A 27,671-nucleotide genomic window follows, 5' to 3' on the forward strand; every position below is an offset into this window, starting at 1 on the left:
CTTCATGTACAAATATTAATAGGTACATATATAAAATAATGAACAAGGACAACATCAGTAAAACAATATATAAACACAAAACAATCCAGGCAACATCTGACAGTCTACTATATACAAGTTTTTAAAACATATCACAATTTAAAAAGGAATAAAGTTATAATAACAAAGGCCACAAAAAGGCTATAAACAAAACACCTAAAATTACAACCTCAACACAATAATGCACCAAGCTTAATGACAATCACCCATAATACAATTCGCAACAAATACACCAGACCTACAATATGCCTTATTAAGAAACCTGTGCTGCAACACAGGTGACCCATCATCCCTCCCCCCCCACTCTCACACACACATTGAAAACTAACCCTATCACCAACCTGAATAATCATGACATTAATTATCCTCAATTTAGGATTATTATGACACATGTCACTTGAGGAAACATTATTTACAACCATGAATGGTACAGGACTACCAAAATGACAATACCTTAAATAAGAATAATAATAATAGGTAATTACGTCAAAACTGATGCTGGACCACGTTACAACAAAAAGGCAAAATAACTCAGTGCTTCAAGGAAATAGTGAAAGGAAAACCCTCTCAAGAAAATTCAAATTCAATTGCAATACCAGTGCAAGTGGAACATAATACTCTACCAAAGAAATATACTTGTTATATAATTTATAGATTATACATTAATACATGTTATATATTTAATCTGCTCCTTACACCTTCCCCATCAAGGGAACTAAGCAAAACTTATCTTGCACAACCTCTCATCTGGTCACACACTAGTACCTCCAATCACACCCAACCACATCACTGCATTCCCAAGGAGGTGAGCCCGTTGAAATCCCCTGAACCCCCCCCCCCCCCCCTTTTACCAACCCACTCACCCCGGCAGTTAAAGCCCCTTATAACGCCAATAAATTCCCTATTGTTAGTCCTCTATAACCCTCAGAAAAAAACTCTTCCCACCTTTTCCCAAAAATGTCTCTGTTGCGACACAAAGTTCGATAAAACGTCGCCGCCAAAGTCCTTCTCAGCACATCCCCACCCACCTTCCCCCCTCATACCCCATAAAACATATATGTAGTCCACGATGACATATGCTAAACCTCTTACCACACTCTCCTCCACACCACTCATATCAAGACTCAACGCTCGCAATACCGACACACCTTGACCCCCCACCCTCACCACTACCTTACGCATCCATACCCTGATGCACTCCAAACCTTCACAAAAATAGACGACATGATACGCAGTCTCTTCCCCACTGCATCTGCCACACCCCCCACCCTCAATAACCCTCCTATCTCGGAGCATCGCTCCCGTTGGCAAAATCCCATGCAGGAAACGGTACATAACCTCACGCGCCCTAGGTCATATCCTTAATTTACTAAATCTTCGCCATATTACATCCCATGCATACATGGGGTAGATCCCTTCAACCGGCGCCACTACATGTCTCTCTAACAATTTACACAAAGTTCCCACCTTTACTTTTCCTGGTTCCCTGGCTAACATTAAGGCACGTAACACTGTCTCACATTCCTTCATTTCCGCCCCTCCATACCATTTCCTCAGGTGAGCATGTACCTTATCTAGCTGACCCTCCCTCCATCCACCTGCACTCATCACTTCCCTCTTAATAAACACACATTTCACGTGCTTTCTCAAGTCCAACAAACCCAACCCTCCCCTACATACCGGCAATGTCACTACCTCCCTTCGCAACCAGTTGCACCCTGAACCCCACAAAAATTTGAACACCATTCTAAGAATACTCGTGATCGCCGTTCCTGTTAACGGCATCACAGCCGAAACAAACCAGACTTTACTATATAGTAATACATTGATGACAATTGCACGTTGCCTAAGGGTTAAATGGTGAGGTCGCAGCATTCCCAACCGTCGCTGCACCTGTTCCACCATCCTATTCGAATTGCTAACCCTTGCAGCACTCAGGTCAGCCTCATACATGACACCGCAGATTTTCAGACTCCCGGTCCTCCGCTGCACAACATCACATCCCCAATCTAATCTCTCTGTCCACTCTCCCAGCCCCATGATCATTGACTTTTCCAGATTTACCTTCATCCCAGTAGCTCTCCCAAAAGTGTGTACAACTTCCCCCAAAAGTCCTAACCGTGTCTCCTCACTTGCCAAAATAGTGGTATCATCAACATAGCCCACCAAACCAGGCCACGGCTTCAGCTCACCATCCCTCCCCCCCGTCCTTAGACGATCCTCCACCATCCTATAAAAGGGATCCTGAACACATGCAAACAATATTTGTGATAAAGGTCATCCCTGCCGAAGACCCCGCTCCATGTTGACTCCCCCACCACACCAAACTTTCGCGTTTGAGTACAACGTATCCACCCACCCCACTATTTCTTCGCCAAACCCCTGTCATAGGAGAATATCCCTCAAAGCCTTTCTTTCCACCCTATCATAAGCCCCTTGCCAATCCAACGCCACCAACGCCCCCCTTCCCCTTTCCATGTTCTCCAGGAACCCCTTGATAATCCCGTGGCCCGCGCTCATTGACCTACCAGGTAAACCAAACTGAGACTCAAACACGACCCTCCCCACAACACATTTAAGCCGATTCCCAAGAATTTTCGCAAATAATTTATAATCAGCACAAAGTAACGAAATGGCTCGGTAATCCCGAAGGGTACTCTGCTGTTTACCCTTTGGGACCAACACCACTACCGCCGTTGCCTGAGATTCTCCCATCTTACCTCCGTCTTTCATGGCATTCATTAACCTTACTAGGAAACCCCTAAGCAGACCCCAGTGCTGTACATAAAAATCGCTAGGTAAACCATCGATCCCGGGTGCCTTACCCTTCCTCATGTCCATAAGGGCTCTCCATATTTCCCCCTCCTCAATGACCCCACCCAGTGCCTCCCGATCACTCCTCCCCAGTTTGCACGGCACGTACTCACATACCTTCCCAAGAACCTCACCATCCACCCCACTACTTTTCCCATATTCCTCAAACCATCTATCTGCATATTCACTCATTCCCTTGGTGTCCCTTAATACCTGACCCTCTCTAAAACCCCCCACAGAAGATATGACTTGCAAACCCGGTATTGTAGTCGTTCGCTGTCGTACCTTCTGTCCTCGCAGCACACAAGCTGATGGCTTGTCGCCCCAGAGTACTTCGTCCAACCCCGCCTGTACCCGTACAGCTTCAAAACGTTCTTCTTGCAAATCCCGTATTCTGTCCTTCAACATGTGTATTTCCTCCACCAGGTACACCCCGGCCACCGCCCCCCCTCGTAACAATTCCGTAATCTAGATTCTAAGTAATTTGACAAACCATACCTCAATTGATTAATGCGTTTGCCCTCCCTCACTTAAAATTGACGTAATCGTAACTTAGCCACACTATCCCACCATCCTACCACATCTTCCTCAGTCCTTCTGTCGGCACAGAGCTGTTCCCAAAATATTGCAAACGCTTCCACTCCCTCCCTATCCCCCAAAACCATCATGTTCAGTTTCCAATAACTTCCCTGCCTACGAGCCAAAGCATCCCATCCCACCTCCACTAATACCGCCCTATGATCGGAAGACACCATCTCAATAGTTTTAAAAGACTCTACCAAAACCCACTGAGATAAATATAACCTGTCCAAACGAGCCGCATATCCCCTTCTTATAAACGTATGTTCCACCTCCCAAAGACCTCCCCCAAAAGCATCACGTAACTGAAGATCTCTAAGCAGGCCCCCCAAGACTGTGGAAAAATATCCCGCTCCTCTGGGTTCCACGTCTGTCCTCTTAATTACACAATTCCAATCCCCCCCCACAATCGCCAGAGACGGTAACGTGCGTAGGTAATACACGAGCTCCTCCCGCACAAAATCCATCTTCACTTTCACGTCACTTTCTGCTGGGGCATACACACACACAAACGCCACTCTCTCTCCCATCCACCATCCTTCCACACGTAATACTCTCCCCCCTCCCCCCCCTCTTTCCTATGCAATACGAACAGGCTCGCCTCCCTGATCAACACACCCACTCCTCCTTTTAAACGCTCAGACGGCAACACATAAGCCTGATACCCAGGCACCACTAATTCACGACCAAGCTTAAAATTGTGCTCCTGCACAAAAGCTAGGTCAACCTTGTACCTATTCAAAAACATCCTGAAGCACTCCCGTTTAACACCATCACACAGACCATTAATATTTATTGTTACACACCTGAGGCCAGTTTAAGGTTTCCTTCCCCGCCTCAGGTCAAGATTCTTTCCTTTCAGACCGTTCCCCTGGACTGTGCCTTTGCCACAGACTCCCCCCTCCTTCCCAACCATACCCCCCCCTTCTGTTGTGGCCCTCTCGCAGAGTCACTCTGGGTACCATAACCCCATGTCTTTTTCCCCGGCCTTTGCGCCGGCGTCAGAACATCGTCCGAATCTGACGCTGCTGCCCTTTTCCTTGTAGCTCCCTCAGTTTCCATATCTGAATCCTGGGAGCCAGCACAATGGACTTCCACCTCTACCACCCTTAATCCGCCTCCATGCCCTTCCATGGCACTCGCACTGCCCACCACAGGTGCCATCTGATCCTCCCCTTCCCCACACACACCTTCTGCCCTGATCCCAGGGTCTTGTTCGCTGTAACTCTCCACCTCCGTAGACTGTAACATAGCCTGTATCACCGTCTCCAACTCCTCCTCAATAGCCTTCACTGCTGTGCCCTCCTGTACCTCCTCACTTGACAACTGTACTGTTGATGGGGCAGGTGATTCATGGATCACCACTTCTTCCGATTCCCCAGGAGGAGCCACCACCTCTTCACTCCACATGCGACCACGCCCTCCTCCTTGCACCCGTTCTTCTTTAGGCATCGGGTGCTCATGTGCAGGTGCTCCGCCCCTTGCCGGCCCAGGAGCCACTGTTGATGGGCCAGGTGATTCATGGCTCACCCCTTCTTCCGATTCCACTGGAGGAGCCACTACCTCTTCACTCCCCATGCGACCACGCCCTCCTCCTTGCCCCCGTTCTTCCTTAGGCATCGGGTGCTCATGCGCAGGTGCTCCGCCCCTTGCCGGCCCAGGAGCCATACTCCGCTTGCCACAGTCTGCCGCCATATGGTCAAATTCGCCACACAGTCGGCACGTACGTCTCTGCCCCGCATACGCTACCATTACCTGGGTTCTAAACTCTTCGAGATATACATACGAGGGTATAGGATGCCTAAGTGTCATCTTGAGATTAAAAGAACCCTCAGGAAATCCTGTGTAAGCACCTTTTACCCATTTGCCAGGTTGGGCCAGATGTACAGTTCCATAACGTTCGAAAACATTTCGAATATCTACCTCATCAGCCTCAAAAGGCACGTTGCGGAGCTTAACCCACGAATAATGTCGTGATACATCAATCAACTTGACCCTCACTGCCGGTGTTACATTAATGCTGACATCTTGGTAACGATCAACCAAAGCCTCGTATACTTGAGCAGTTAGCACTTTCACGAAAATTCTATATACACCGTTCAGTGCCACTCCATATAAATCCTCGTCTCTGATGCCATATGTCTCTCGTATAATTTTGGGCAATAACACATCGACTGACGTAGGTGTTAAAGCCCCACTAATAAGTTCAATGCCCACAGTATTCACTCTCCTGCGCACACCTGGCGCCATGTCGTTGACTGAGTAGCTCGTCTGGGAAACAGTAGAGGGGTGCAAAGCACGACCGCACTCTACCTCATCCAGGCAGCGAATGCACAACACCTCCTCGTACCACTGCTGTCAGGTTACTGAGGAGCGTCAGGCAAGGGGGTCTGCACGGCCCAATAGCGATGCAGACAATGCTAATAAGATATATTAGATGAAATGGCAATGTAAAAACGTCGTGCTAGTTGTATTCTAACAGTTGGGAATGTCGGAAGTGCCACTCGTAGTGCCAATTTGTCATGTCATGCTGCCATATATCAAAATTATGTTAATATTTTCTTCTATGTTGTTTGTTGGCCAATCATACTGAAACTTTGTCACATTCTTCTACATATGCACCTCTAAAAAGTAAACCAAAAATAAAATAAATCGGTTGAAAAATAAAGAAAATGAAAATGAAAGAGGGACCTGCGGCCTTTAGGCCAGCAGGCGGGTTGGATGAGCGCGGATGTTGACTGGCATCCGTCCCCTTCCCCCGCGAACGAAGCTCACTCTGCCGTTGACTCTGCTCTCACCACTGTTAATGCTGTTCTTGCTGTTCAACAGCGGTTTAGTACCGGGCTTACTTGAAGGTTACTAGAAGGGGTAGAGTAAGTTGCAGAGATACGGCCGTAGACTAGGTTAGACTTCATTAATCGATGTGTAGGAACAAGACGGGCAGAGTGAGGGGATGACCGAGAGCCAGTCCGTGGAGGGGAGGTTGTTGAACCTTTGATAGTAGGCCATGGAGTGAGGCCGGATGGGTTCCGTATCTCGCTGACCTGGGCAGGCCTAGAGAGGGCATGACCGTAGTGCCGCAGGATATGAATCTAGCAGACAGCATAGGCTGTCTAGTAGAGAGTACAGGCTGTCGATATATATATCGACTCATCAGGGTAACTAGGGAACCCAGGGCAGCTAGTTTTCTGTTCCAGCGGCTCAGTGCGGCTGTTCAAAGAGGTAATGCCTGCTGTATTTTGGGCACACGCCCCAGCTCTGAGAAGCTGGATGAGATTTTCGCCTTACAGTCGGTGATACACACGTAACAACATGTACCTTATATGCCACCTTTATATCAACAATGTATCTCTTATATCTTTTGTACCATATTATGTAATAAAATATTCCTATTGGTAAAAAAAAAAATATGAAAAGATGGGGTGGTAGGGGAAGTGGAATATACAAAAGGCTTCAGGAAGAAATCCAAATACTATTCTTCCTTGAGGCCTTTTTATCCACTTCTCCGAAGCTATGATGGGTCCCACAATTTACACCAGAGGTGGACCCCATTTTATACATACGCACACATATCTATATATATATATATATATATATATATATATATATATATATATATATATATATATATATATATATATATATATATATATATATATATATATATATATATATATATATATATATATATATATATATATATATATATATATATATATATATATATATATATATATATATATATATATATATACATATATATATATATATATATATATATATATATATATATATATATATATATATATATATATATATATATTTTTATTATTATTATCACACTGGCCGATTCCCACCAAGGCAGGGTGGCCCGAAAAAGAAAAACTTTCACCATCATTCGCTCCATCAATGTCTTGCCAGAAGGGTGCTTTACACTACAGTTTTTAAACTGCAATATTAACACCCCTCCTTCAGAGTGCAGGCACTGTACTTCCCATCTCCAGGACTCAAGTCCGGCCTGCCGGTTTCCCTGAATCCCTTCATAAATGTTACTTTGCTCACACTCCAACAGCACGTCAAGTATTAAAAACCATTTGTCTCCATTCACTCCTATCAAACACGCTCACGCATGCCTGCTGGAAGTCCAAGCCCCTCGCACACAAAACCTCCTTTACCCCCTCCCTCCAACCCTTCCTAGGCCGACCCCTACCCCGTCTTCCTTCCACTACAGACTGATACACTCTTGAAGTCATTCTGTTTCGCTCCATTCTCTCTACATGTCCGAACCACCTCAACAACCCTTCCTCAGCCCTCTGGACAACAGTTTTGGTAATCCCGCACCTCCTCCTAACTTCCAAACTACGAATTCTCTGCATTATATTCACACCACACATTGCCCTCAGACATGACATCTCCACTGCCTCCAGCCTTCTCCTCGCTGCAACATTCATCACCCACGCTTCACACCCATATAAGAGCGTTGGTAAAACTATACTCTCATACATTCCCCTCTTTGCCTCCAAGGACAAAGTTCTTTGTCTCCACAGACTCCTTAGTGCACCACTCACTCTTTTTCCCTCATCAATTCTATGATTCACCTCATCTTTCATAGACCCATCCGCTGACACGTCCACTCCCAAATATCTGAATACATTCACCTCCTCCATACTCTCTCCCTCCAATCTGATATCCAATCTTTCATCACCTAATCTTTTTGTTATCCTCATAACCTTACTCTTTCCTGTATTCACCTTTAATTTTCTTCTTTTGCACACCCTACCAAATTCATCCACCAATCTCTGCAGCTTCTCTTCAGAATCTCCCAAGAGCACAGTGTCATCAGCAAACAGCAGCTGTGACAACTCCCACTTTGTGTGTGATTCTTTATCTTTTAACTCCACGCCTCTTGCCAAGACCCTCGCATTTACTTCTCTTACAACCCCATCTATAAATATATTAAACAACCACGGTGACATCACACATCCTTGTCTAAGGCCTACTTTTACTGGGAAAAAATTTCCCTCTTTCCTACATACTCTAACTTGAGCCTCACTATCCTCGTAAAAACTCTTCACTGCTTTCAGTAACCTACCTCCTACACCATACACTTGCAACATCTGCCACATTGCCCCCCTATCCACCCTGTCATACGCCTTTTCCAAATCCATAAATGCCACAAAGACCTCTTTAGCCTTATCTAAATACTGTTCACTTATATGTTTCACTGTAAACACCTGGTCCACACACCCCCTACCTTTCCTAAAGCCTCCTTGTTCATCTGCTATCCTATTCTCCGTCTTACTCTTAATTCTTTCAATTATAACTCTACCATACACTTTACCAGGTACACTCAACAGACTTATCCCCCTATAATTTTTGCACTCTCTTTTATCCCCTTTGCCTTTATACAAAGGAACTATGCATGCTCTCTGCTAATCCCTAGGTACCTTACCCTCTTCCATACATTTATTAAATAATTGCACCAACCACTCCAAAACTATATCCCCACCTGCTTTTAACATTTCTATCTTTATCCCATCAATCCCGGCTGCCTTACCCCCTTTCATTTTACCTACTGCCTCACGAACTTCCCCCACACTCACAACTGGCTCTTCCTCACTCCTACAAGATGTTATTCCTCCTTGCCCTATACACGAAATCACAGCTTCCCTATCTTCATCAACATTTAACAATTCCTCAAAATATTCCCTCCATCTTCCCAATACCTCTAACTCTCCATTTAATAACTCTCCTCTCCTATTTTTAACTGACAAATCCATTTGTTCTCTAGGCTTTCTTAACTTGTTAATCTCACTCCAAAACTTTTTCTTATTTTCAAAAAAATTTTTTGATAACATCTCACCCACTCTCTCATTTGCTCTCTTTTTACATTGCTTCACCACTCTCTTAACCTCTCTCTTTTTCTCCATATACTCTTCCCTCCTTGCATCACTTCTACTTTGTAAAAACTTCTCATATGCTAACTTTTTCTCCCTTACTACTCTCTTTACATCATCATTCCACCAATCACCAATATATCTCTATATATATATATATATATATATATATATATATATATATATATATATATATATATATATATATATATATATATATATATATATATATATGTCGTGCCGAATATGTAAAACTGGTCAATTAGCAAGAACTCATTTAAAATTAAATTCTTTCTGAAATTTTCTCTTATACGTTTAAAAATATATTTTTTCATTAATGTTAATGTAATTTTTTTTAATTTTGCACCAAAAGAATCTTAGAAAACTTACCTAACCTTATTATAACAAGAGAAATTTATTTTAGCCTAACCCAACAAAATATATTTTAGATTTATTTACAATAATTTAATACATTAACAAACCCAGTGAAATATATTTTTTTCGTTATGTTCAGAATGATTTTGGCGAAATTATTGCATACACAAATTTTCACTTGTCCTATATGGCAAGATGAGCGTTGCTATCTAAGCCAAGATCGCAAGATCTGCCTATTCGGCACGATATATATATATATATATATATATATATATATATATATATATATATATATATATATATATATATATATATATATATATATATATATATATGTCGTGACGAATATGTAAAACTGGTCAATTAGCAAGAACTCATTTAAAATTAAGTCCTTTCTAAAATTTCCTCTTATACGTTTAAAGATATATTTTTTTCACTAATGTTAATGTAAAAAATTTTAATTTTGCACCAAAAGAATCTTAGAAAACTTACCTAACCTTATTATAAAAAGGACAATTTATTTTAGCCTAACCCAACTAAATATATTTTAGATTTGTTTACAGAAATTTAATACTAAACAAACAGTGAAATATATTTTTTTCGTTTTGTTCAGAATGATTTTGGCGAAATTATTGCATACACAAATTTTCATTTGTCCTATTTGGCAAGATGAGCGTTGGTATTTAAGCCAAGATCGCAAATTCTGCCTATTCGGCACGACATATATATATATATATATATATATATATATATATATATATATATATATATATATATATATATATATATATATATATATATATATATATATATATATATATGTCGTGCCGAATATGTAAAACTGGTCAATTAGCAAGAACTCATTTAAAATTAAGTCCTTTCTAAAATTTACACTTACCTAACCTTATTATAAAAAGAATAATTTATTTTAGCCTAACCCAACTAAACATATTTTAGATTTGTTTACAACAATTTAATACTAAACAAACACAGTGAAATATATTTTTTTCATTAGATTCAGAATGATTTTGGCGAAATTTTTGCATACACAAATTTTCACTTGTCCTATATGGCAAGAAGAGCGTTGCTATTTAAGCCAAGATCGCAAGTTCTGCCTATTCGGCACGATATATATATATATATATATATATATATATATATATATATATATATATATATATATATATATATATATATATATATGCAAGGAATTCGTAAGAGCAGGCGAAATATACACAAACACTGATCTCTGGCTGAAGGAGACTCGAACCTACGAACCTTGGAACAAGGTACGCAGTGCTATACCAGTCTACCCGCAATGGACAATACTCCGGCGTGCAGCTTGCGCTACACGTTGATCTATTGTATTGTTAAAATCTCTAGTAAGGCTCATGCATGCATTGGATGAGATGAAAAGCTGTAAGCCTTCTCCCTGAAAGCTGGCTGCCTTGTATCAACGTGTAGCGCAAGCTGCATGCCAAGGTATTGTCCAGTGTGGGTAGATTGGTATAGCACTGCATACCTTGCTCGAAGATTCTTAGGATCGAGTCTCCTTCAGCCAGAGATCAGTGTATATATATATATATATATATATATATATATATATATATATATATATATATATATATATATATATATATATATATATGTCGTGCCGAATATGTAAAACTGGTCAATTAGCAAGAACTCATTTAAAATTAAGTCCTTTCTAAAATTTTCTCTATATGTTTAAAAATAATATTTTTTTCATTAATGTTAATGTAAAAATTTTTAGTTTTGCTCCAAAAGAATATCAGAAAACTTACCTAACCTTATTGTAACAAGAACAATTTATTTTAGCCTAACCCAACTAAATATATTTTAGATTTGTTTACAATAATTTAATACTAAACAAACACAGTGAAATATATTTTTTTCGTTTGGTTCAGAATGATTTTGGCTAAATTATTGCATACACAAATTTTCGCTTGTCTTATATGACAAGATGAGCGTTGCTATTTAAGCATAGAATGGATGAAGGAAAAAAGTTAGTGTTGCGTTTAGGTATATGTGGAGACAAGAAAGTTATCTATGGATGTGAAGCTTGGGTTGCAAATGCTGCAACGAGGAGGCGGTTAGAGGCAGTGGAGATGTCCTGTTTAAGGGCAATGTGTGGTGTAAATATTATGCAGAAAATTCGGAGTGTGGAAATTAGAAGAAGGCGTGGAGTTAATAAAAGTATTAGTCAGAGGGTTGAAGAGGGGTTGTTGAGGAGGTTTGGTCATTTAGAGAGAATGGATCAAAGTAGAATGACAGAGAGCGTATAAATCTGTAGATGATAGAAGGCGGTGTAGGGGTCGTCCTCGAAAAAGTTGGAGGGAGGGGATAAAGGTGGTTTTGTGGGCGAGTGGTTTGGACTTCCAGCAAGCCTGCATGAGCGTGTTAAATAGGAGTGAATGGAGACGAATGGTTTTTGGAACCTGACGAGCTGTTGGAGTGTGAGCAGAGTAATATTTAGTGAAGGGATTCAGGGAAACCGGTTATTTTTATATAGCCGGACTTGAGTCCTGGAAATGGGAAGTACAATGCCTGCACTTTAAAGGAGGGATTTGTGATACAAGCAGTTTGGAGGGATATGTTGTGTATCTTTATATATGCTTCTAAACTGTTGTATCTGGGCGCCTCTGCAAAAACAGTAATTATGTATGAGTGAGGTGAAAGTGTTGAATGATGATGAAAGTATTTTCTTTATGGGGAGTCTCTTTTTGGGTCAACCTGCCTCGGTGGGAGACGGCCGACTTGTTGGAAAAAAAATATATTGTTACAAATAACGCGATATCTATAAATTATAAACATCTCCAGTGAATACTAGAATGGGCTGCCCTTCTAGCATTCAGCCTGTTATTGGGTTTTCGTAACAAGTAGTCAGTATCCTGGTCCAGTTATCCATTAGAATTTAAGTAAGTTGAATAGTGGTTTAGGATTTCAACTGGAAGTTTACTAATCGAATTAATATTAAGATATGTTAATTAACAAAGTTAAAGTTATCTAGGTAGACAAGTAAATACTTTATGTAATAAAGGATATAAGTTCTTACACTTCTCTGGTATACAGTATTATTGTGCTGAAGGTTCTTAAGTACCGTCTGATACATTGTCAGCATTTAAGAACATAATACTAATATATGCAAGTGAGTATGTGTGTATGCATGTATGTATGTATGTATGTATGTATGTATGTATGTATGTATGTATGTATGTATGTATGTATGTATGTATATATGTATGTATGTATGTATGTGCTCTAAGTAGTTCGCTGTGTCTCAAGACTCGACTCGACTTAACTAGTGACTGACCGAATGTCCTCAAATAATCTATCTTCCTGACCAAACTGGCAATCAGAACAGCTTGCTTGAACAGTAAGGCGACCATTCACCAACAGCAATAGAGTCACAAACAACAGTATCAAGGAGTCAGGAACAAGGAGACAAAATAACTACCTAAACTTGGGACCTTCTACACAGAAATCACAAAACTCCTTTGATACTGAATCTAAGTTCAGCATAATCAAATCCCCGACTGCGACAATGCGCAAATACTAGAACAAATTAGGCCGGAAGCTACAGCTCAGGACCTGAGATATCTTAAGAGTGTCAGTGCGACACACAACCTCAGTAAAACTTCGAAAATCACTAAGTGTAGGCGATGCTCTGTGGACAGAGTTACACAGAGTTCAGAGAAGTATGTTTCACCTCACCACAGAAAATATACTCTAGCAAAACAGAGTCTAAACAACGAACACAACTAGAGACAAGAGAGGGAGGTGTTGGTCAGACCAGCACCAGCAAAGAAAGAGAAGGAGCAAGCGAGGCAAGGCGTCTTCCCACGTAGGTGTGAGCACGTGTCTCGCCTGAGGACTGCTACTGTCCAGCTACTCCAGAGAAGCCGGCAGGAAAACAAACGAGGTGGCAGTTAGCAAGGTAGTTTGCCAACTCACGGGCAGCTACTCAACACTCTCGAACAAAGATTCTATTCTATTCTATTCTATTTGATTCGCCGGTATGGTATCCCGGCCCGGGTCTCTTCCATTTTGGTGACCCGGCATTGGTTCCCCGGGTAGGGAAGTGTCATTTATCTTTTCTTGCACATGTGGGCCAGTTCTTCAGCGGGAAGGGGGGGGGGGTACCTCACCGGCTCTATGGCCAGATGACGTACCAAACGTTAGTTTGCACTAACGGCAGCTGGTGTGCGGTGCAATGGAGGCCCATAGCAGGCCCTCACAGCGACTTCAGTGGGGGGTGGGGGCGGTTGACGTGCAACGACTGGAAGTAAGGTTTCCAAGTCTCTGATGGCTAAGTACACAAGATGTGCTGCCTCATCCTCTCGGGCCTGCCCCACTGGGGTCATTGGAAAGTGTCTACGGTGAAGGGGCATCGTAGCCGGGCAGTCTAACAGGTAGTGCACCAAGGGCTTTGGAACCATTCAGTCACAATGGGCACAGAGCTCCTCTTGTGCCCGTTCAACAATCCGTGCAGTGGTCGGATACCTTAAGCGTAGATGGTGGATATGCACCCTCAGTTCTCTGGACTGTGTCCGAATACTTGGAGGGGGCACCCAGTGGGTCGCCCTGAGATACCAGCGGAGGCTCCGTGAGTCCCCAGGGTCAGGGAGTGGGTGCCTGGCTGCACCGGCAGCCCACAGTGCAATCTGGCTGAGGCTGATGGAGATTGCAGCACGTGGCTGTGCCTCGAGGGTTGCAGTCCTAGCAGCCTCATCTGCAGCATCAGTGCCAGGGATACCCACATGGCTCGGGATCCAGTTGATGGTGGCCCTGCGACCCTGGGCCATGAGAGTCTGCAGGTCACCCCAGATGGATGTGATTAAGTGTATGTTGTCCTTAGGCTCTCTGTGCATAATTGCTTGAATCGCTGCCTTGGAATCAACGTGGATGACGGGGGGATGCTGATGGTCTGCAAGAGCATGCTGCAGAGCTTGTTGGATGGCAAAGAGTTCAGCCTGGAGGACGGTGCAATGGTCTGAGAGGCGCCAACCTGCTGTCAGATTGCTGTGGAATATCCCAGCAGCTGTGCGGCCTGCCACTGGGTCTCTGGAGCCGTCGGTGTAATATGGCACACACCCTGGGCCTTCCACATCCACAATGCTAGCCGAGGCAAGTCGTTGCAGAATGTCCTGGGTGCAATGCCTCTTGCTGTCTGTTAGGGTTGTCCAGTGCACTGCCAACAGCTCTGGTGCCCAAGGGGGCGGCACCGTGTAGTTCGCTGCCAGTCTGTCGCAGCCACCCACCTGGAGCAATGTCATGGGCAGGAGCTTCCGTGTGGCATCTGCTACCGACCACACCCATCGGCGGCCGGGATGCAGTGGAATTACCTGTCCCTGGCGGACCCGTAAATCCCTCATCAGTTTGTCAGCCCCTGGGAGTCGGAGATACTTTGCAATCCTCTTGGCAGCTACCAGTTGGATCCTGTCTTCAAGGGGCTGCAGCTGCGCCTCAAGGTTCAGAGCCACTGCATTGGCCCACCTAGGAGCCCCCAGCATGGCCCGTACAGCTGTATTCTGGATCACACAGAGGGATTTGATGTTTGTGGGTCTGGCGTGAACCAGAGCAAGTACCCCATAGTCAATGAGGGAGTGTATTGCCTGGATGTAGAACAACCTCATGACCTCGAGACTGGCCCCAACCCTAGGGTTGGCCATGGCACTCAATGCCCTGACCCTCTGCAGAGCCCTCTCTTTAATGTGGTGCATATGTTTCTGGAAGGTGAGGCGCCTGTCGATGTAGATGCCAAGGTACCTATAACTGTGAACCCACTCCAGGTCGATGCCCAGGACCCGCAGCCTCTGACTGGATACCCTGGTGCGAAGGATCATGGCTTTAGATTTTGCCGCAGATATCTTGAGCCCCAAGTGATGGCAAGTGGAAGCCAGCAGATCGAGGTCCTCCTGGGCACGCTGCAAAAGTCGACGCTTCCTAGGTACGACAAGTGCCAGGTCATCGGCATGGCTGAGGAGGAAGGTGCCTCTGGAGAAAGGCAGGCGCACCAGCTGGTGCATCAGTACATTGAACAGGTTGGGACTCAGCACCCCGCCCTGTGGAGTGCCGTTATCCAGGGTCTTGAGAGAAGAGACATGCCCCTGGAAGCATACCCGGGCCCACCTGTCCTGGAGATAGGAACGAAGCCATGAAAGCAGCCTGCCTTTAACCCCCCTGCGGGCCAAGAGTGAAAGGATGGCAGGCGCACTGGCTAGCTCAAAAGCTTTCTCGAGGTCAAGGAAGACAACAATGTGGGCTTGGGCGTCCGACTCAATGCCGGCCAGTAGAGTGGAAAGGCTTTCGAAAGTGCCCACTCCTCTGGTGAAGCCATAGAGGTGTTTATGAGGAGGGCCAAGCTTCCACCTCAGGTGTTCCAACACCATCCTTTCAGACACCTTCGAGATGCAACTGGTGAGGGAGATGGGTCGCACACTGCCAGGATCCCCAGGCTTAGGAATCGGTATGATGTCAGCCTCCTTCCATACTGCAGGGAGTTTGCCAGCTCGCCAAGTCCGGTTGACGACCCCCAGGACAGCTGCATGACCAGAATGGCCAAACCGAGTGATCATGCCATAAGTGATGCCATCATGCCCCGGTGCAGTGTCCCGATGAGATGTGAAGGCTGCCTGGAGCTCCTGGTCGGTGAAGTCTTCATCGGTGTCGTCCTTAGCCTGGCATGCCGCTTGGATCACCATCATCCTTCTAGGGAGGAGGGTGGCTTGGAGGTCCCGGAGATCCAGAGGCAGTTGAGCCATGGCCGCTCTGGAGGTGAAAAGGTCCACCAGACGTTCTGCCTCCGTTGCGGGGTCTGGGTGCAACCGAGCCACACTGCGACACTGCCCAGTGGCCAATCGTAACTTGGTCCAAATCTCAGATAAAGTGGAGGAGTACTCCATCTCTTTTCACCATATTAAGAGCATTTCTAAAGTCAAGTTTGACTACGGCCTTGTCTTCTGGTAAGTCCCTGATGTAGGCATTTGCTGCAAGAGCTACCGCTTGCTGCAAGAGCTACTGCCTTCAGAGACCCCAAAGCCCAGTTAGTGTGGCTGGAGTAAACTGGCGGCCTCTAGGCGAATGTTTCTTACTGCTGCCTGGGAAACGAGATGGTAAAGAGTGTTATCGACAGCAATAGGTCTGATCCCCCCATCCTTCTTCAAATCCAACAGTGACGCTCCAAAAAAGAAAGATTAAATTTCTTCTGCAATCCGCCAAGCAAAACAGTTGTTGATGAAGGTTGTTAACTCGTGTATATATATATATATATATATATATATATATATATATATATATATATATATATATATATATATATATATAAACACTGATCTCTGGCTGAAGGAGACTCGAACCTACGAACCTTGGAACAGGTATGCAGTGCTATACCAATCTTCCCACACTGGGCAATACCTTGGCGTGCAGCTTGCGCTACACGTTGATCCATTGCATTGTTAAAATCTCTAGTAAGGCTGATGCATGCAGGGGATGAGATGAAAAGCTGTAAGCCTTCTCCCTGAAAGCTGGCTGCTTTGGATCAACGTGTAGCGCAAGCTGCATGCCAAAGTATTGTCCAGTGTGGTGAGAATTGTAAGGGATTGCCTACCTTGTTCCAAGACTCATAGGTTCGAGTCTCCGTCGGCCAGAGATCAGTGTTTGTGTATATTTCGCCTGCTCTTGCGAATTCCTTGCATTGTTAAAATCTTTAGTAAGGCTGATGCATGCAGGGGATAAGATGAAAAGCTGTAAGCCTTCTCCCTGAAAGCTGGCTGCCGTGGATCAACGTATAGCTCAAGCTGCACGCCAAGGTATTGTCCAGTGTGGGTAGATTGGTATAACACTGCGTACCTTGTTCCAACGTTCGTAGGTTCGAGTTTCCTTCAGCCATAGATCAGTGTTTGTGTATATTTCTCCTGCTCTTACGAAATCCTTGCATATATATATATATATATATATATATATATATATATATATATATATATATATATATATGTGTGTGTGTGTGTGTGTGTGTGTGTCGTGCCGAATATGTAAAACTTGCGATCTTGGCTTAAATAGCAACGCTCATCTTGCCATATAGGACAAGCGAAAATTTGTGTATGCAAAAATTTCGCAAAAATCATTCTGAACCTAACGAAAAAAATATATTTCATTGTGTTTGTTTAGTATTAAATTATTGTAAAAGTATCTAAAATATATTTAATTGTGTTAGCTTAAATTAAATTGCACTTGTTTTAGTAAGGTTAGGTAAGTTTTCTAAGATTCTCTTTTTGAAATATTATAAATTTTTACATTGACATTAATGAAAAAATACATCTTTAAACGTATAAGAGAAAATTTTAGAAAGGGCTTAATTTTAAATGAGTTCTTGCTAATTGACCAGTTTTACATATTCGGCACATGTATATATATATATATATATATATATATATATATATATATATATATATATATATATATATATATATATATATGTATACATAATATATATATATATATATATATATATATATATGTATACATAATGGAACTAAACAATTATCTATTTTGCCAAGGTTGATAGACTCATTACATCATCTTTACTTCAATTCCACGGCTGCTGCGTCTATATGTGATTGAAGAATCCTACTATGTAGGCGGAACGCTTCAGTGTGCAATAAAGATACCCAACTACTACAAATGTGTCTTACTCCTAAACTTGTCGGTATAATATACCATTTTAAAGTTACCTTCCTAACATACCAACACAACGGTGTCATGATACAGAGGACATCTTCCACAACTTCACAGCTTAAGTATTAGTTATGAGTGGGAAGCGTTGGAATCTTGAGGGACTGCTTAGTAGGGACCAGTAGGCTGCTGCAGTGATCCTTAAATTCTTGTCCTCTTCTACTGGTGGTCCTCGCCTCCTGCTATGTCATCGAGACCTTCCCGCCTCATCTTTGATAGTATTTAAGACTCCATTAATATGCTTCAGCTTCATATTGTTCCTGACTATGGAGTTGAACATTACTCCAGCCTGTGGGATTGACCAGCTTTAAAATGATTTCCCCAAGGTTGAGGGACTGATTTCATCATTTTTACTTCGCTTCCACGCCTGCTGCCTCTGTATCTGACTGAAAAAGCCTTTAGTATAGGCAAAACTTTTCAGTTAACAGTAAAGTTACCCAAGTTTTGCAAATGTCTTACTCTTCAAGTTCACATTTTATGTAAAATATAATTTTCTTTCCTTCGTTCCAACACATGAGTTTCACTTTTCCTATGAAAACTCTGAATTCAGATCTTTTAAATTTATTTTACCTATTCATTCATTTTACCTATTCATTCATTTTTTCCTATGCCCGAGAAAAATTAACTGCAACAATGAATTCATTTCCCTTTTCTAAGAATTGCTTACAAAAGTTTATCAACGCCAGTACTTGCTCAACATATCTCCATCCCTTTTAAATCTATCACGAATAATAATAATTATAATAATAATAATAATAATAATAATAATAATAATAATAATAATAATAATAATAAAAGAAGTTCACAAGCTGAAAATAAGCATTTATCATTGCGGTCTGTCTTGCACCATCCATGAACGACTGAAATGTTGCCCACATTTTATTTTCGTTAAAAATATTTTTATCTGCATCTACTGTTTTTTTTATTTATGTTCAGTGAGGACTACATTAAGATACTTATGGTTTGTCCTCAGTCCCACGGGATTGTTGTGTCATGAGAAACAAGAACCCCAACATCTACGGCATGCAGGAAGCAGTGCTTGGGGTGGGTTACAACAGTAGCTGGACCATCAAGGTTAGTGCCAACTATTACCTTTACACTGATACGCTAGGTAAGTATACACATAAAAGCATGATAAGAAGAAGCACGCTTGTAGGCCTACTGACTTATACTAGACAAGAGTTTGTTACACTTAACCATTCTCAATCATGTATCTTTCCAAACTTTCCTTAAAAAAGATACTAGAGCTTTCGTACTGGCGCATACTTGACAATCATAATCATTAATAATGTATCTATGAAGTCCACCTTATTCAGTAACCCCTAAACATTTATTATATGGAAATCATTTAATAAATAGCACTTTAACTAATATTACTATGCATAATAATAATAATAATAATAATAATAATAATAATAATAATAATAATAATAATAATAATAATAATAATAATAATAATTCTAATACAATGGAACCTCGACTTGCGAGTGTCCCAACATAGAAGTTTTTTTTTCGAGATACGAGCCGTCACTTGGCCGACTTTTTTGCTCTGAGTTATGAGCCAACATCCGAGTTACAAGCAAGCTTCCCCCGCTTCCCACTCAGCCTACAAACCTTGCTTGTTTAGCTATGATTTCATGCTTTAATTCCATGAACGTCGTCCTCTTTTTCTTCTCAGCACTCTCCTTTGCACTTACTTTCTTAAGACCCATGGTTAGAAAAAAAGAAATTTGGTAAAATAACTGCACAAAATGCAAGCAAACACGAGAGAAATGCTTCCAAAGCAAGGTAAACAGTGCAGTGAGTTGGCGGCGTTCTGAAGCTCCTCGTTATTATTCTTATTCTTATTATTATTATTATTATTATTATTATTATTATTATGAATTTAGGAAACTGAAACTCGATTGATATTATTATTATTATTATTATTATTATTATTATTATTATTAATTTAGGGAACTGGAGCACAGATCCAAGTCCCTAGATCAAGAGGGGTTCTTGATCTAGGGAATTGGATCTGTGCTACAGTTCCCTAAATTAATAATAATAATAATAATGCATAATAATAAGGGGAAACTTCAGAATGCTGCCACTAGTTGGCACAGCGAATGCCGAAACATCGATGAGCAGTGCACATGTGTGCCTCGCTGTGGAAGTATTTCTCTCGTGCTTTACTTGCATTTTTTAGTCATTTGACCAATTTTTTTTTTCCTGACCATGGGTCCTAAGAAAGTAAGTACATAGGACAATGCTGAGAAGTAAAACATGATTTTCATGGAATTAAAGCATGAAATCATAGATAAATATAAACAAACGATAAAGTGTAGCATTAAGAGTGTAGCAAATAAGTTAAGCGATAGAAAAAGGACAAAATGAAACTCCTCCAGTGTTGTTGTTGGAAGTTTATAGGGCCACTGACAGCATACGCCTCTCTGCCTATCTTGCAGGTTCAACCTCTGCCAGCATCTCTGCTCCAAGGTAAGTGTGTACATACACTTTATATAACCAGTTTATTTCTTTACACTCTCTATTATGTTTTAATGTTTTATACATTATTTCTTATTAATAAATACATTGTTTCAGTGTTTTCCTTATGTAACTAGTGATTAGTGATATTAGCCTCACAAACACTCCATTTTCTCTAATAAGAGCATGGTAGATATAGTCAGAGCGAGAGAGGGAATGGCCGCCGCCGCCGCCGCCACCGCCACCGCCGCCACCACTAGTCATATAATGACATTATGTTTATAATGTCACATTATGTTTATAATGTGAGGGACCTGGGAGTGGTAATGTCTGATGATATTTCAAGGATCACAACAGTGCCACAATCACAACTGCAAAGAAAATGATAGGATGGATAATGAGAACGTTCAAAACAAGAGATGCCAAGCCAGTGGTGATCCTTTTCAAATCACTTGTTCTCTCTAGGCTGGAATACTGCTGTACATTAAGTCGAAGTTCCACTAATAATAAATAATAATTATTATTATTTTTATTAACACATTGGCCGATTCCCACCAAGGCAGGGTGGCCCGAAAAAGAAAAACTTTCATCATTCACTCCATCGCTGTCTTGTCAGAAGGGTGCTTTACACAACAGTTATAAAACTGCAACATTAACACCCCTCCTTCAGAGTGCAGACACTGTACTTCCCATCTCCAGGATTCAAGTCCGGCCTGCAGGTTTCCCTGAGTCCCTTCATAAATGTTACTTTGCTCACACTCCAACAGCACGTCAAGTATTAAAAACCATTTGTCTCCATTCACTCCTATCAAATGCAGTCACACATGCTTGCTGGAAGTCCAAGCCCCTTGCAGACAAAACCTCCTTTACCCCCTCCCTCCAACCTTTCCTAGGCCGACCCCTACCCCGCCTTCCTTCCACTACAGATTGATACACTCTTGAAGTCATTCCGTTTCGTTCCATTCTCTCTGCATGATCGAACCACCTCAACGACCCTTCCTCAGCTCTCTGGACAACAGTTTTGGTAATCCTGCACCTCCTCCTAACTTACAAACTACGAATTCTCTGCATTATATTCACACCACACATTGCCCTCAGACAGGACATCTCCACTGCCTCCAGCCTTCTCCTCGCTGCAACATTCATCACCCATGCTTCACACCCATATAAGAGCGTTGGTAAAACTATACTCTCATACATTCCCCTCTGTGCTTCCAAGGACAAAGTTCTTTGTCTCCACAGACTCCTAAGTGCACCACTCACCCTTTTCCCCTCATCAATTCTATGATTCACCTCTTCTTTCATAGACCCATCCTGCATACTCTCTCACTCCAATCTGGTATTTACTTTTAATTTTCTTCTTTTACATACCCTACCAAATTCATCAACCAACCTCTGCAACTTCTCTTCAGAATCTTTCAAGAGCACAGTGTCATCAGCAAAAAGCAACTGTGACAATTCCCACTTTATGTTTGATTCTTTATCTTTTAACTCCACTCCTCTTTCCAAGACCCTCGCATTTACTTCTCTTATAACCCATCTATAAATATGTTGAACAACCACGGTGACATCACACATCCTTAACTAAGGCCTACTTTTACTAGGAAATAATCTCCTTCTTTCCTACATACTCTAAATTGAGCCTCACTCTCCTCGTAAAAACTCTTCACTGCTGTCAGTAAACTACCTCCTATACCATAATATCTGCCACATTGCCCCCCTATCCACCCTATCATACGCCTTTTCCAAATTCATAAATGCCACAAAACCCTCTTTAGCCTTTTCAAAATACTGCTCACTTATATGTTTCACTGTAAACACTTGGTCTACACACTACCTTTCCTAAAGCCTCCTTGTTCATCTATCATACTCTCCGTCTTACTCTTAATTCTTTCAATAATAACTCTGCCATACACTTTACCAGGTATACTCAATAGACTTACACCCTATAATTTTTGCACTTTCTTTTGTCCCCTTAGCGTTTATACAAAGGAACTATGCATGCTCTCTGCCAATACCTAGGTACCTTACCCTCTTCCATACATTTATTAAATAATAGCACTAACCACTCCAAAACTATATCCCCACCTGCTTTTAAAATTTCTATCTTTATCCCATCAATCCCAGCTGCCTTTCCCCCCTTTCATTCTACCCACTGCCTTACGAACTTCCCCCACACTCACAACTGGCTCTTCACTCCTACAAGATGTTATTCCTCCTTTCCCTATACACGAAATCACAGCTTCCCTATCTTCATCAACATTTAACAATTCCTCAAAATATTCCCTCCATCTTCCTGATACCTCTAACTCTCCATTTAATAACTCTCCTCTCCTATTTTTAACTGACAAATCCATTTTTTCTCTAGGCCTCCTTAACTTGTTAATCTTACTCCAAAACTTTTTCTTATTTTCAACAAAATTTGTTGATAACATCTCACCCACTCTCATTTGCTCTCTTTTTACATTGCTTCACCACTCTCTTAACCTCTCTTTTTCTCTCCATATACTCTTCCCTCCTTGTATCACTTCTACTTTGTGAAAACCTCTCATATACTAACTTTTTCTCCCTTACTACTCTTTACATCTCTTCTTCCCTCCCGCACCCACTTTCCTGTAACAACAAACTTCTGCTGAACACTGTAACACTACATTCTTATTCTTAAACCTACCCTCATACATCTTCGACCCCATTGCCTATGCTCTCACTACCCCATCTGTCCATAAACAGAAATATTAATCTCAGTCTTAAAATAATGAATCCTGTGATACTCCAATACTGAAACTATATACTGTGCCAAAACAAAAGCATTCACATTGCTAAACTCACAAACTAGTACTTAGTCACTTAGCCATAATACCAACTTACCTCATAATTTGTAAAATTTTACAATTAAGAATAAAACTAAGTATGCCCGAAATGCCTAGCCATGCTAAGCGTTCTAGTGGTACACTCTGTAATCACAATTTTACTACATGTAAACCAAACAATAACCAAATTTCTGTAAACTCAGCATTGTAATCCTTATAGAGAATAAACTTTGAATTTGAATTGAATTTGAATAGTTGCTTATATCTTACCCTAACTGCCTCCTCTTTTAGTTTATAAACCTTCACCTGTCTCTTACTTGATGCTTCTATTCTCCTTATATCCCATCTCCCTTTTACTCTCAGTGTAGCTACAACTAGAAAGTGATCTGATATATCTGTGGCCCCTCTATAAACATGTACATCCTGAAGTCTACTCAACAGTCTTTTATCTACTAGTACATAATCCAACAAACTACTTTCATTTCGCCCTACATCATATCTTGTATACTTATTTATCCTCTTTTTCTTAAAATATGTATTACCTATAACTAAACCCATTTCTATACAAAGTTCAAAGGGCTCCCATTATCATTTACACCTGGCACCCCAAACTTACCTACCACACCCTCTCTAAATGTTTCTCCTACTTTATCATTTAGGTCCCCTACCACAATTACTCTCTCACTTGGTTGAAAGGTTCCTATACATTCACTTAACATCTCCTAAAATCTCTCTCTCTCCTCTACATTCCTCTCTTCTCCAGGTGCATACACGCTTATTATGACCCACTTTTTGCATCCATCCTTTATTTTAATCCACATAATCCTTGAATTTACAAATTCATATTCTCTCTTTTCCTTCCATAACTGATCCTTTAAGATTTTTGCTACCCCTTCCTTAGCGCTAGCTCTCTCATTATTATTATAATCAAGGGGGTAGCGCTAAACCCGGAGGATTATACAGCACCTGGGGGGGATGTGGAAGGCATTCAGGCTTAATTCGGGGAACTGGAGCACAGATCCAATTCCCTAAATCAAGAGCCCCTCACCAACATCAAGGAGCCTTCCTTGAGGGGATCTAACTCTCTCAGATACTCCTGATTTAATCTCATTTATTTCTCCCCACCGAAACTCCCCTACCCCCTTCAGCTTTGTTTCGCCTAGGGCCAGGACATCCAACTTCTTTTCATTCATACCATCAGCAATCATCTCTTTCTTGTCATCCGCACTACATCCACGCGCATTCAAGCATCCCAGTTTTATAAAGTTTTTCTTCTTCTCGTTTTTAGTAAATGTTTACAGGAGAAGGGGTTACTAACCCATTGCTCCCGGAATTTTAGTTGCCTCATATGACATGCATGGCTTACGGAGGAAAGATTCTTTTCGACTTCCCCATGGACAATAGAAGAAATAAAGAACAAGAGCTATTTAGAAAAAAAAAGAAAAACCTAGATGTATGTACATAAATATGCATGTGCGTGTCTGTGAAGTGTGACCAAAGTGTAAGTAGGAGTAGCAAGATATCCCTGTTATCCAGCGTGTTTTTGAGACAGAAAAAGACACCAGCAATCCTACCATCATGTAAAACAGTTACAGGTTTCTGTTTCACAGTCATCTGGCAGGACGGTAGTACTTCTCTGGGTGGTTGCTGTCTACCAACCTACTACTACTACTACTACATAATAATAATAATAATAATAATAATAATAATAATAATAATAATGACTTCATAAAATTGGAAATATTTAAATTATGAAAAATATAAGATTTAACATACCCTTTTTACTGAATCTCTTGTTATCTTTAATGGGAAGGATGGATCTGATGAGTGTCAACACGGACATTGTTATTTGCTTGTAGATTGGCGAGTTTTAGTTGTAAGTCACCACGCTCTTCCAGGTTCAGTCAGTTCCTCTGATTAGTTAGAATTTAATTTGTATGGCTAAAATCAGTTTCAACCATGTACGAACTTGGGAAAATAAGTAAAAGTGGCTCAACCTCTGCACAAAAACGGGGGTATTTAGTAACAATATTTACATTGTTTCAATAGGATAATTATACTATAGTATAATTAACAAACTAGCCCATTACCAAACCTGCAACATACATCGACACCATGCCTAACCCTTCTAGGGTAGGGTAGGTGCCTGAGCCCGAGCTTACAGCTCACAAGACTGTCATTCCCATTAGCCCCCTTGTGGCGGGGATGGCAGACCAGAGAGGCCTAGTTTGTGGCTAGGCCTGGGGACAGTTGGTCCCAAAGATGAGGAGGTACTTGTGCCTCCTCCCATGGGAGACTTAGGTCTCAGACACTCCCTAAAGAGGGAGCCAAGGCCGGGCCACCACTTGGACAAGGCCCGGGCCGGGAGAATACCGGCTAATCTTTAACTAACTGCAACATGCAATATAGTCCGGACTACAAAAACCACATACAATACTTTTTAATCTTTGCTAGTAAAATAATTAACATAAAAGAGTACATTCTTTGATTTGCAAAGAAGCATTATAAAATAAGAGTACTATATTCTTTGGTATTATCACATTACACTAACAATGTAGGCATAACCCTACCTACCCCGTGTCACTTGACACTACCTTTCCCTAAGTGTCATGACACTCCTACTACTCCGTGTCACAAGACACTACCTTTCGTACAGGGTTACATGACACCTTGCTAATGACATATGATTTGTGTTACACCCTTCACTTGTGTTATTACTGACATAAACTCACACGACACCGTTAACACTTCCGTCTATGTCTTCACACGACACTACCTCGACTGTGTCTTCACACGACACTACCTTGACCGTGTCTTCACACGACACTATCTCGACTGTCTCACAACGTCGTGGAAGAGCCAGCGATGAACACTCTCTGTGGGGAATACACTCTTCCTGACACTGAGGCCGGCAGAAAAGCCCCCCTACATTGGGTGTGCTGACTTCACACAAGGTACTGCCGGGTAACAACCATAGCTGCACCCAAGTGGTCAGTCAACCACCTCCCTTTATTTGTTTCTTTCTGGGTTCTCAACAAATAGTCATTAAAATTTTAATTCTCAGCAATGCTTTTGCTTTAATATCTATAGTCTTATCAGCGAGTACTTCCGGCAATTGAGAGTCAGTGTCTGCATTTTGTATTTATAAGTCGAATGGTTTAAATATCCAGTCAGGCATGTGCATTTTTTCAAGGTCCTCAAAGCATACTTTAAAGTTATCCCTTAATTTTCAAAATGTGTTGTGTATATCTCCAGGACAGTATCTAAAATGGATCCACTTTCTTCTGACTGTCGTAAATTTGAAAAATACCTAAAAATCTCTTCGTGGCAGTGATGCTTTAAATAGGCCTATTTTAATTTGGAAACATACTAGAATTGTCCTGGTCTGAATAATCCTAACATTTTTATGTTGCAGGAGTACAGGTCTGCCAAATAGAACGGAGAATTCTTACACTTTTTTAATTCTTCAGACAGTGATGGGTTTACATCTGTTAGAAACAGCACAGTTAAGCTGCATAAGTCAACAAGTGTTTTCCATCTATCACCCACACACAACCATCTGACCTTAGTGTGCAAAAATAAATGGTTAAAGATTTCATCATTCTTTTCACATAGTACTGAAAGCAATCACGAGATGAGTGGCTGTGTTTTGGTTTTATTAACTGATCTGATGCACACTTGAAAGGCATTATACAGTTCACCACTGAGTTTCTTGACTACAAGATGGTGTCTGGGTAATATACAATGAACAGTATGTACATCAGATACGGTTTCTTTGAGTGAAGTGAAAAATTTCTGTAGTTGCCAACCATTGCTGGTGCACCATCGGTAGCCACTGCAGCAATATTGCTGACGGGTTTATTTTACTTCTCCAAATATTCCTCCAAACAATGAAAAATAAATTGTCTTTCCTTTTGCATCATCTTTAAGATGGCAA

At 41.5% G+C, this 27,671-nt stretch overlaps 1 protein-coding gene and 1 long non-coding RNA gene across 2 annotated transcripts in view; one reads left to right on the forward strand and one right to left on the reverse strand.

Moving 5' to 3' along the window:
- The window catches only part of LOC128685267 (uncharacterized), a 209,556-nt gene that overhangs the window by 167,606 nt on the left and 14,279 nt on the right, over positions 1 to 27,671 (forward strand). The window contains exon 8 of the mRNA XM_070082741.1: positions 19,432 to 19,532. Within this exon, the coding sequence (XP_069938842.1) occupies positions 19,432 to 19,532 (101 nt within the window). The remainder of the gene's footprint in view (positions 1 to 19,431; positions 19,533 to 27,671) is intronic.
- On the reverse strand, positions 20,866 to 26,617 carry LOC138852441 (uncharacterized). The gene is made up of 3 exons (XR_011391753.1): positions 26,467 to 26,617; positions 25,511 to 25,647; positions 20,866 to 21,295 (listed from the first exon to the last, which is right to left on the reverse strand). It is a non-coding gene; the product is annotated as an uncharacterized lncRNA (long non-coding RNA).

The sequence above is a fragment of the Cherax quadricarinatus genome, chromosome 8 (assembly GCF_038502225.1).
Source record: "Cherax quadricarinatus isolate ZL_2023a chromosome 8, ASM3850222v1, whole genome shotgun sequence".
NCBI classification, from domain to species: domain Eukaryota; kingdom Metazoa; phylum Arthropoda; class Malacostraca; order Decapoda; family Parastacidae; genus Cherax; species Cherax quadricarinatus.